Raw genomic sequence first — 12,683 nt, 5'->3', positions numbered from 1 at the left:
TTTATTTGCATAGCTAAACCAACCAACATCTGCCTTTCTTGAGTTAATTGTTAGGAAATACTCTGCAAAACCAAGCCAAAACAACCACCCCGTTCCTAAAACTCTGTAAAGAATGTATTTCCATTCTGGTGAATCAGGAGAAAATACATTTGTGTCATTCTCTCTCTTTCTGGGCTCTTAGAGAAACTTCAAAGAAAACAAAAGGTAGACAGGAGGTCAGCTCTCATGAATCAGATTTCATCTTGGTGGGCTTTTTATAGACCTACAACAAAGTAGAGCCCTGAAAATTGTGTTAGGTAATGGGGATTCTGACAGACCCTTTAACTGCGGAACTAGGAGGTTCTGCTATAATTCTGCTGCTTCAGATGAAAATTTCAAGTGTTTTCATTAGGTACAACAGCTGTTTCTATTACAGATAACAGATCTCAGAGGTGGTGATGCTGATGTCAACTTCTACTGGGCTCAGAACACAGTGTAGCTTGTACAATTAGTTTTTTTTTTTTTAATTATATTTTTTCTGCACACTCAAATTAACTCTGTAGCAGTAAAAGGAAATTACTTACTTGCTACCGGAATTGTCTGAAAGTGATACGATCATCTTTTGTAGAGTCACATTAACCAAATTAAAAGCCCTTGGGAAAATTCTGGCACCCCGTTCCTTCCCATTCACATCGTCCTCAAGTCCTCTCATTTAGAAAGCCATGAGCATTATCAGGGCTTTTAATTTGGAAAGACTGGCTGCTCACCAGTGAGCCTTTCTAGATACCCAGTGGTTGGGTAGAGTGGCTGTACTGTGTTTCAGCCTTGGAGGTCTTGACTTTACTGTTGTCTGGCTTGCTTGAAGGTATGATTTCTAGCCTGGGACACACAGCCACAGTCATGCTATTATACATTGTTTCCACCATGGTGCCGTCATTTTCTTCTCTCATCGAATGCACATATTAGTCCTTCATTGAGAGGAGGTGGATTGATTTCTCCATCCCTTGGAACATAAGCTGGCCTGTGACTGATTAGCAGAATGTGGTGGGAGTTGCTGTGCCAGTTCTGGGCTTACCCTTTAAGGGGATTGATGGTTTCTACTACCTTTCTCTGAAAATACTCCCCTTCTTGAAACCAAGCTACCATGTTGTTTAAAGCCTAATTCATATGGAGAGGCCATATTTAGGTACTCCAGTCAACTACCTAGGGTTATTAGTGTCAACTGTAAGCCACGTAAGTGAACCATCTGAAATTCAGTCCATTTTAGCCTTCAGATGACTCCAGCCCATGCATGGAAGCCATTTTTTTTTTTTTTTGAGATGGAGTTTCACTCTTGTTACCCAGGCTGGAGTGCAATGGCATGATCTAGACTCACTGCAACCTCCGCCTCCTGGGTTCAAGCAATTCTCCTGCCTCAGCCTCCCCAGTAGTTGGGACTACAGGCGCACACCACCTTACCCAGCTAATTTTTGTATTTTTTTTTTAGTAGAGACGGGGTTTCACCATGTTGACTAGGATGGTCTTGATCTCTTGACCTCGTGATCCACCCACCTGAGCCTCCCAAAGTGCTGGGATTATAGACATGAGTCACCATGTCTGGCCGCATGGAAGCCATTTAACTGAACTCCATGAGAGGCATTGAGTAAGAGCCAGCTACAGGAGTCCGATCAACCCATAGAACTAACTGTGAGATAATTTTGACTTGTTTTAAACTGCTACATTGGGAGTGATTTGGGTTGTAATACAGCAATTGACAACAACTATAATAGTGGCAAAATAATGACAATTTCATCACAGGATGTGCTCCTATGAACATGGGTATCAAAGATATTTCAAGTGAGGTGAAATTAGTGGTAGTTTACATGACATAGACAGATGTCATGGTAATCCTTATTCTACTTTTTTAGCTGGTCCCTAGAAGTTAATAATTGGATCATTGTTCTATTACCATTTGGATTTTTAAATACAAATATTTACTCTACAAATGTAGTTTTTTTGGGAGAGGTAATGCTCTACACCAGAGTACATCAAATGCTTTTTTTTTTTTTTCTTTTTAGATAAAGTCTTGCTCTGTTGCCCAGGCTAGATTGTAGTGGCGCGATCTTGGCTCACTGCAACCTCCGCCTCCAGGGTTCAAGCGATTCTCCTGCCTCAGCCTCCTAAGTAGCTGGGACTACAGGTGTGCAACACCACGCCTGGCTAATTTTTATGTTTTTAGTAGAGTTGGGGTTTCATCATGTTGGTCAGGCTGGTCTCAACCTCCTGGAACTTGTGATCCACCTGCCTCTGCCTCCCAAAGTGTGGGGATTCCAGGTGTGAGCCCCACGCCCAGCCAGCAAATGTTTTCTGATGGTGCTAGATAGCAAATTTTTTAGGCTTTGTGAGCTATTATAGTTTTTGTGGCAACTACTTAACTCAGCCAAGTTGATCTAGATAATATGTAAATAAATGGCATGCCTGCGTGAAATAAACTTTATTGACAAAGATAGATAACACAATATATTTGACCTGCAGACTGTAGTTTGTTGACCCCTGTTCTTTTTTTTTTTTTTTTTTTCTTTAAGATGGGGTTTCTCCATGATGGCCAGGCTGGTCTTGAACTCCTGACCTCAGTTGATCTACCCATGTTGGCCTCCCAAAGTGCTAGGATTACAGGTGTGAGCCACCGCGCCCGGCGACCCCTGTTCTAAACAACAATTTCTACAGTCAACAGAGAGGTGATGATATTGCTTGAGTCTCATCAGGATCGCGTTTGGCTGCTGTATCTCTAAGTCCCCTTGCCAGTCCTTCCTAGTGTCTGTCACGGGCGTCTCCTCCTAAGTTTGAAATGTGCTCCTCAAGCCCTTCTTCTCTCTGAGCCATGATTTCAGCTAATGACAATTTGCCAAAGACTAAGAGACATCTATCTTTATTTAGCCTTTTACCCAGAACCCCAGGCTTTTGTATTTCCTGTTGGATGTCTTGCCAGCACCCTATCTATGTTCAGTGCACTTTTGGGCTAGTTGTTAACCTGTCGTCTTGCAACTCCAAATCCAAATAAAATGTAATCACTATGTGATAGGTAACTATGGCTGGGTCTCTGCAGTTCCATTTCTTTTTTTGACAGCTGTTAGATTCTGTCAGTAGACGGCATTAGAGGAGAAAGAAGGAACTTGCTTCTTCTTTGCTTCTTTGTTATTTCTGTCCCTTTTCGGGTTCCTGTGAGTATTTCTTCAACAAAACTTCAATCAGAAACACAGTTTCTTTTCTGCAGTAGCAACCAAATCTAGTTTTTCCGAAAGTTACAAACCACAGCCATGACTACTCACCTCCTCATCACTTTCCTCAGCACCAGTGGGTCAGTGGCCCCCCCTTGGAGGTTTGGGTCCCAGCCCTTCAGGACTCCAAGCTTAGGGACACTGAGGGACACTGATCAGCTGAGCAGCACCTTCTAGTTGACGGCCTGAGCTTTGGCTTGCTAAGTTCCCTGCTCCACGTTCCTGAGTTTTAGCCGTTTCCACTTCTCTTTGATTCCCCAGCCCTAAGACACAGTAGATGCTTTCTGTAATGGCTTTCTTTCTTTCTTTTTTTTTTTTTTGAGACGGAGTTTTGCTCTTGTTACCCAGGCCGGAGTGCAATGGCGCGATCTCGGCTCACCGCAACCTCCGCCTCCTGGGTTCAGGCAATTCTCCTGCCTCAGCCTCCTGAGTAGCTGGGATTACAGGCACGCGCCACCATGCCCAGCCAGTTTTTTGTATTTTTAGTAGAGACGGGGTTTCACCATGTTGACCAGGTTGGTCTCGATCTCTCGACCTTGTGATCCACCCGCCTCGGCCTCCCAAAGTGCTGGGATTACAGGCTTAAGCCACCGCGCCCGACCGGCTTTCTTTGTGAGAACTTGGTGTTCATATTTTCCCCTTGCTGTCTTCAGTTACCTAATTAATAACTCCATAAGTTAGTTAACCATTCTTTATATTAAATTTCCGTTCCTACATCTGGCACAGTTTCTTTCTCCCAACTGAACCCTAAAGGAGTTTCTATTCTTGGCTAAAAGTGGCTCCTACTACAGTGTCTTCTTTCGTAGTAAACGGCACCAGAAAACCTTTCCCTAGTCCCTCCCCAATGGCTCAAGCAAGTATCTGGGCATCATTCTTAACCTCTTCTGCTCTCTCACCTCCCAGATCCCACCAGTTGAATGAGGCCTATACATGTGGCTTCTGGAACGTTCCTTCGATCTGTCTGCTCCTCTTCTTTTCTGTGCCTATAACCCTAAACCAAGACACCAGCATATCTCACCCGGATGGTGATCTCTACTTTATAACTGACTTCCCCACATTTCTGTAGCCCCTCAATCTGTTCTCCCTACCACAGCCCTAAAGATGTCTTAAAACCATTTTCTAGTTAAATATACTCTAAAACATTCCAAACTTAATGTATAAGTCCTGCAAGTTCTCCTGCATCTGCAGTTCATTTTGAAATATCTTCTTCACTTTTTGGTTCGTTTTTTGATTGTGCCATGCTTTTTTTTTTTTTTTTTTTTTTTGGAGATAATCGTGTAGTTTTTATTATTTGACTTCATAATAAAATCAGGTCATTTTTATTTGACTTTTATTATTTGACCCTTATTTAATTGGATTTACAATAATCAAAAAACTTCTACAATTCATGAATTACTTCTCCTTAGCTCAGTTTCTCCATATATATTCTGTTATGTTTGACTGTTGTTTTATTTTTTCATTTAGGTTTTGCAAATCTATTCATAAAACTAATTGGGCCAGGCGCCGTGGCTCATGCCTGTAATCCCAGCATTTTGGAAGGCTGAGGCAGGCAGATCACTTGGTCAGGAGTTTAAGAGCAGCCTGACCAATGTGGTGAAACCCCATCTCTACCAAAAAATACGATATAGCCAGGTGGCCATGCTTTTTTAAAAAACACCTTTGGTACAAAGTGATCCCTCTGTTTAGAAATATCATCCCCTTTTTACTTGCAAAGCCACTACACGTTCTTTAAATGTTGTATAAATATAATTTTCTTAGTGACAGTGTTTCTGACCTCCCAGACAAGACTATTCTGCCATTCGTTCCATAGATCATTGAACATCCCCTTTATTCCATAATATTCAGTTAGCCCATAAGTAGCTGTCTAGATCATAAGGACCATACAGGCAGACCAGTCTTGCCCAGTACAATATTCCCAATATCTAACTTTTTTTCTGGCATGGTAGATACGTACTCAACACATATTTGCTGACAGTCAATTTCTGCTTTTTTTGTATATACAGAGGACTCTTGGGCAACATAGATTTGAACTGTGTAGGTCCATTTATAGACACATTTTCTTCTGTCTTTGCCAGCCCTGAGACAGCAAGACCAATAACCTCCTCAGCCTATCTGACATAAAGACAAGGGTGAAGACCTTCACTTCCACTGAATGAAAAGTAAATATATTTTCTCTTCATTATGATTGTCTTAATAACACTTTTTTTCTAGCTTATGTTATTGTAAGAATACAGTACATAATACGTATATATAATACAATATATGTGAATCAACTCTTTTTTTTTTCTCAATAACATTTTTCAACAACTTAACAGTGTGAATCAACTCTTTATGTTATCATAAGGCTTTCAGTCAATAGTAGGCTCTTGGTAGTTAAATTTTTAGGGAGCCAAAAGCCAAATGTAGAATTTTGACTGTGTTCCTAACCACCACGTTGTTCAAGGACCAGCGTATATCACAGGGCCTCTGAGTTGACTACGAAAGCCACGTGCTTCCTCAGAAGCTCTAGATCCCTTAGGATTGGCTTTTAAACAGAAGGTTCTTTCATTTGTTTCACATCTCCTGATGCCAGTATCCCCTGGTGGGTTCTTACAATGATTGGAGAAGTTGATTGATCAGAACTTACTACTTGGAGCTTGACTGGAGACCCATTACTAACTTCTACATTTTCAGAGGGTCCTATCACGTCACACAAGTTTCCTGAGTACGACTTGGGTCCAGGTGCATCATGGTACTTGGTGCATTTAAACCCCAGTAGCCGATGATGGATGTTCCTCTATTTCTAACAACCAGTATGTTATTCCTTTACTAAAAACATCAACACGCTAGTTTCTTTCTAGTTCCCTGAAATGCAGTCATTATTCCTCAAGTGAAAAAAGTAGAAATACCGTCGGGGAGTGGACTAAAACACCGATGAAAGGGCTTTACAAAATTATAAAACCGAGAATGAAGTCGCAGATCATGAAAATAGAATATGAAAATGAGCATGATAATGAAGAAAAATCATGAAACCATATGAACACAGTCTGTTGGAAAAGCAGCAGATTAAATAAATCCATATTTGATTTTGGTCACACTTCCAGGGAGAGAGCTGCATTTACTTTAAAAAGAAAAACAAACAAAAAACAACCCGAAGAACTTTGATTTCTTTTTATCCTCCAAACAGATTTGACCCAAGATGGACAGTTTCCTTGAGAATAATAGATCTTTTTCCTTCAGCTCAAAGTTTTACCTTTTGGATTGTATTCCACACACGTTCTTTATCGTTTCTTCTTCCTTCAAGGGTGTCCATAGCGTCTGCCATTAGTGACTGCAGCTGTGGCACCAAGATAAAAATTATCAGTGTGGAATTCACACAGAAATAACTTCTCTAAATACACAGATTAAAACCTAATTAAAAAATCATTTGTACGCTGATGATTTTATTATTCATCTTGCCTACAATGAATATTGCCACCTCATCTTTGCTTGTCATTGCTGAATATTATTGCAGATATAAAATACTGAAACAATGAAAAGATTCTTCTTGAAAATTTGTAGAGAACATATAGGTTTTAATGTAGTAAGTGTTGATGTTTTGTGAAAAACAGATTTGGGTTGTGAAAAATGAAGGCAGTAGTTAATTCTCTCAGGAAATGGCATGTAGTACACGAATGCGTTTTAGCGTTTTCTCCTGAGGCTAATGTATCATGATTCCAGGCATCATGCAAAAGCTCACCAGAGGACAATACTATAATTGTACCGTTTTACTGCCTCTTAAAGAATCTAGCTCATTTAACTTCTTTTACTATTCTTTTCTTTGTTAAAATTTTGAAATAGCCAAGTTTTAAAAAATGTTTTATTTTTAGGTCCCATTCAAAGGCAAGCTTTAAATATTCTAACCTTTGCCCCAAAAGGCACCTGCTGTACTCTAATGTGAAACTATCCTGTACATGTGACCACAAAAATGAAGTGAATTATATCAAGCAATGTGATATTCAAAGGTTAAAAAAGTTCTCAAAAATTACCAGTTGAGTTCACTATGACATCAAACAGTATGGACCCTTAGGTAGTATTTTTTTGGTTTAGATATTTCAGAGAGTAAGCAGGGGGAGAGAGAACTGAGTCACTTAAAAATCTTCTATTAAGCAGTCACTGTTTAGATAGCACCATACAGAGTATTACTAGGATTAATTATCTAGGTTAACCCACACCTGGAAGTTGCAAAGTAAAATCTATTATTGAAGATCATGAAAACTTACATGATTTTTAAATATTTGGTACACAGATATACCTCCATATATATCTAAATTTTTTCTGGTGGGTATATAGATACAAAAGTATCCAATGAAATTTCATTTTCTAAGGTTTCAAACAGAGAAAAATTACAGTTTAAAAAATGTCAATAATGCTAGTTTGGGGCTCTTTGAGTACATTTTGAAAAATAAGTATTTCCAGCAAAAAACAACAACATAGATGTATGATTAAGAAGACTTAAGTGCAGAGAACTCCCCTGTATTTTTCATGTAAATTTTGAATGTGTTTTTCAGGAAGACAGGATCGACATTTTGCCGGCTTCTTAAATTAACATTTTCTTTGCTTCCTCTTATCTCAGAGGAGCATTAATCATCTAAAATTGGCTATAATATGCACCTTGAAAGCTCCATACTTACTATACTTCTGAGTGCCTTATGAATGGCAGGATAAACACTTAGCCTTTTAGAACGCGTTCTTTTGCACACAACCATAAAGGTTTAGAAAGTGTTATTGCCAGTTTTGACTTGGTAATTCCTTGATTCATAGACTTATTTCATAGTTTTCATCTTTAGTATGCATAGTTTTATTATCTGGCTAGTCATACAGTTTCGTATGCTTACTCTGAATATCAGTATTTATTTAACATGCTTTTAGCAAGTTAGATGAACGTTATAAATGTTGGCAGCTCGTTTCTTGATTAAATCTTAAACAGCTCAAAGAGGGAGGTTTTCTTTAGTTGTCTGAAAATTACAGGTAATCAGTTTGGGCTGTTCTCATCCTTGCTATGTGAATTCAATTCAGGGCTATAATTAGTTTTAGCTACTCTCAATTAAAGCTTCAAAGTAAAGGGCCTTTCCTACAACACATTAAGATCTCCGTATAGAGTAAAGTTTACCTTTTCTTGAATGAGCAGCACACTGTTTCGTAATTGTTTTTCAAATGAGGTGCTATCATTTCTGATATTAATTATGGTTATAATAGGCACATCTGTCTGAAGACTATTCTTCGAGACATCCCTTCAACTAGTTTTGCCTGGGTCTGTGTGTGGCCAAAGTGTCTGTTTTTCTGAATTAAGTGGTCAACTCAGTTAAAAAACCCAACTATTTGACTAGATACATTTTCCCTTCAAATAAAAAGCTTTTGTGGATTTATCTAAATGTACTAGTGTTGCTTCTGCCAATACATATTTTAACCCTAGAGGTGATTAAGAAAACTCTCAAGATGATTTTGTAGGGTCATTTTTCTATACAGCAATCACTCTTTTGTCCTCTAACTTATTCATAAAAGAGAATCATGTATTAATATACCTTGGAGTTTAGGAAACAATCTCATTTTACCAAAAACAAGAAGCCTGACATACAATATAAATAACCAGCCCTTTTCTCTGTTTCTACAGGTCATAAAGTTTTTGCTGTCATAATGGAAGCTGGTTAATGTGAGCAAATAAAAACCAGAAACACACCTTTCCACATTTTTCAGTTTTGTCATTAGAATGGTTCATGGGGGTTGGGGAGTTTGCCCTCAGACTGCATTTATTACCATGATGTTTTTTTTTTTTTCAAGACCGTATCACTTTTCTGTTGGCTCTGGGCCCACGAAACCCTTCAACAGAGAAAACTACTTACCAATTCCGCCTCCTGTTGACTGAGGTCCTGTAGGTAGGGAATGGTTGCCAGCTCTGCCATCGCTTGATTAATCACCTGGGACTGCTCCTTTACTCTCTGCAGCTGGCTGAGGAGGCTGGCATATTGCAACTTCTCCACAACACCTGAGCATGCAGGAAAACGCCCCTAGTCTCAAAGTAAAAGAAATGTTTTAGAACAAAACCACAGAAATAGACCTCTCCCCAGGGAGGGAAGTCAGGGCTCGTGATAATGTATTTACATCTTTTGAAACAATGGAATCTAGTACCAATACATGTTTCCTTCTATCATTTTACAGAATTGTCTTATACCTCCTTTTTTTCCCACTAGGTAAAATACACACAAAAGGGAGCCCTTTTGAGATGGACTTGCTGATTGTCTTGCATTAGGGAGCTAGGCTGAAGGGAAGAGAGGGGACTGGATTTGAATCTGTACTTCACTCACCCAGGGGTGATCCCACAGAGCTGTGTCTGCCTAGAAGGGGTGACTTTAGCTACATCACCAAAGCATCATAAGAGCTAAGAGCTGCCTACTATCTTTATTTGAAAGTAAAATTTTTAATGCAAGTCAAATCTTGACAAATGTTGTATTAGCTGAATTCTGTTTACCGCAATGGCTTCTATGAAACCTCCAGCTCTGCTTTTATCTCCAGTACTTGTGGGATGGCCTTGCACAGTCTCCCCTTCTTGTTGACTAGCTTCACTCTGTCTATTAGGACCATTTCAATAACTAACACGTTCCATCTTGACCCAGACTACTGTGTGCCGTGCCTTGGCCAAGTCCCATGCGTCTATTGGCATTTTGGCCTTTCTTAAGATGGGACACACTTAGAAAAAAGCGGCCCACCATCCACAAAAGAGGAGACATTACCTTCTATAAAACATTTAGGCCAGGTGTGGTAGCTCACGCCTGTAATCTCAGCACTTTGGGAGGCTGAGGCGGGTGGATCACCTGAGGTCAGGAGTTTGAGACCAGCCTGGCCAACATGGTGAAACCTCGTCTTTACTAAAAATACAAAAATTAGCTGGGCATGGTGGCCCATGCCTGTAATCCCAGCTACTTGGGAGGCTGAGGCAGGAGAATCGCTTGAACCTGGGAGGTGGAGATTACAGTGAGCTGAAATCATGCCACTGCACTCCAGTCGGGGTGGCAGAGCGAGACTCTATCTCAAAAAAAAAAAAAAAAAAAAAGTGTAATGTAAATTGTAATACTTGATAGGAGAGACAAAGTTAATCATAAAATTCTCAAGTTTATCTTTAAGAAAAAGTACTTTTGACATGGGGGTATGTAAGAGTTAGCGTAAAAGCCTTGAGTTGCTGCTGTATTTGGAGGGCATGAGAAATGGGAATTCAAAAGAGGAATTAGAGCCGGGCGCGGTGGCTCAAGCCTGTAATCCCAGCACTTTGGGAGGCCGAGGAGGGTGGATCATGAGGTCAAGAGATCGAGACCATCCTGGTCGACATGGTGAAACCCCGTCTCTACTAAAAATACAAAACATTAGCTGGGCATGGTGGCACGTGCCTGTAATCCCAGCTACTCGGGAGGCTGAGGCAGGAGAATTGCCTGAACCCAGGAGGCGGAGGTTGCGGTGAGCCGAGATCGCGCCATTGCACTCCAGCCTGGGTAACAAGAGCGAAACTCCGTCTCAAGAAAAAAAAAAAAAAAAAAAAAAAAGAGGACTTAAGAGTGGCAACTGCATTTTACATCCTGGTGCTCAGAAGAGAAGGGAGGTGACCAAGTGCCCCTTTATGGCAGGGGTCCCCTGGACTGCCTATACCAGAATCACTTGCTTGTGGACTTGACAGTTAGCAAACTGAAGGCTGGGCCTCACTCAATCACAATCTCTTGTTATGTGGCCCTAGAAACACAAATTTCAGGTAGGTGCCTTGCCACATATTCAAATGTCTCAAACAGAAGTTTGAGAACAAACCACCACCTTAAAGCGTAGTATCTGAGTAAAGACTGTTTTGTTTTGTGCCTACTTATGAAACAGAATTTCTTCCAGAAATTAGAGAAGGCAGACATGTAACGTCACTTTCTTAAGAGAATGTCCTCTAAGGAGAAAAATTGCTGGAAATGCGTATGACTGTACTTCAACTTAAAATTAGAAAGCACTTCTTTTTGAAAGGCCATACTCATATTCTGATTGACAGCAACTTCTGGAAGGTGATATTTTTCTAGAATCTTGGAAATAAATAAAGGTTAGGTACCATTGTGCTGGATCCGCTTCTAATACCTATTTATGCTGTTCAACCAATGTCTTCGTACTCTAATTTGTTCTTTCTGTTGAATCATTTACCTGAAAATCTATAAGCCTGTAAGATCGGTGATTGCAAGTGGGAGATTTGGGGTTCCTTCCTGAATTAATGAAAAAGCTAGCCTACCCATTCAGTTTAAACCTGCAGCTAACGAATGGCATTCTGTCAAATAGATGAAAGCAGGTTGGAGGAGAAACAGTTTTTGTTCTGAAGAAAAAATGCTTTCTTTGTCCTTTAAAATGAACAATGGGGCTAGTTGTAGGAAGGTGGTGTAGTGATTCAACCCTAAAGAGCAGAAACTACTGCGGACTGCTCAGGAACATAATCTATCAGTGTAATTTCCCCAAACATCAGGAAAATAAAAACAGTTCTTTGTTAGCCTGAATGTTGGATGCATAACAAAACAGGAAGTGCTCTATTTGAATAAGATAAGAGAGAAAGAACAGAGTTGGCTGCTAATAGTCACCCATCCTCCCAAAGCCAAATGCAGCTTTGGTTATCAGGGTCCTGTAGATTAATCTTTTACCTATCCAAGATAGGGGTTTTTGAAAGACAACGTGAAAAAGAAATAGAATTGATATCTAATGCGGCAGAAATGTTTTAATACTGTTGCTTCAAGGAAATTAAGAAAATAATAAAAAAAATAGGAATTAGCTTAAATATCTAATGCTAACAACGACTAAATCTAAAGGCAGGTAGCCCTCCCAGTGAGGCTTCAGGAATGATCAAAGGGCTCCTTAACTGCTGGAGAGAGTGTAATGAAGTGGCCACGATTGAAGCTAAAACCTCACACAGGTACAATGAGGGCTAGGTATTAGCGAGTTCAAGTGAAGGCTTTGGTCAGAGAATTGTTAAGATTTAATAGCAGTTACAAATAAACATTTGGCGAATAAGTCGCACTATATAATACTGCTGAAAAGCAGAGTCCAAGTATTTGGGATGTATTTCCATTTGGCATAACATATAGAAACATTCATTGCAAAACAGAGGTAGGAAACACTTCTTATTGCTCATTTCAAATGTGCATGTGTAAACATTTTTTTATGCTTCACTTGGAAGAAATTAAAAGTAAAATTAATGAGGTATTAAAACCATGGTTAGTTAGGTCACTTTTTGGCAAGTCATCCTGTGAAGGCGGTTTCATGCGTGGCAAGAGATTTGATGATTTTAACTCTTTAACATTTAGCCCAGGAAGCACAGGACATAAGGTTTGAAACTGACAGCAGCCAATAAAGTTAATGAATGGAAAAGCACAGTGCCATCCAGTAGCATGTGAAATAATTAGGACAAAAATCCAGAGAATGAAAAAT

At 39.8% G+C, this 12,683-nt stretch overlaps 1 protein-coding gene across 1 annotated transcript in view; it reads right to left on the bottom strand.

Moving 5' to 3' along the window:
- SPATA16 (spermatogenesis associated 16) overlaps window positions 1-12,683 on the bottom strand; it is a 227,602-nt gene that overhangs the window by 20,228 nt on the left and 194,691 nt on the right. Inside the window, exons 9-10 of the mRNA XM_003925112.3 lie at window positions 9,098-9,262; window positions 6,469-6,552 (exon numbers count right to left, since the gene is read on the bottom strand). Of these exons, the coding sequence (XP_003925161.1) occupies window positions 6,469-6,552; window positions 9,098-9,262 (249 nt within the window). The remainder of the gene's footprint in view (window positions 1-6,468; window positions 6,553-9,097; window positions 9,263-12,683) is intronic.

The sequence above is a fragment of the Saimiri boliviensis genome, chromosome 9 (assembly GCF_048565385.1).
Source record: "Saimiri boliviensis isolate mSaiBol1 chromosome 9, mSaiBol1.pri, whole genome shotgun sequence".
Lineage (NCBI taxonomy): Eukaryota > Metazoa > Chordata > Mammalia > Primates > Cebidae > Saimiri > Saimiri boliviensis.
The sequence above is the reverse complement of the archived record's forward strand: the minus strand, read 5'-3'. Positions and strand labels throughout refer to the sequence as shown.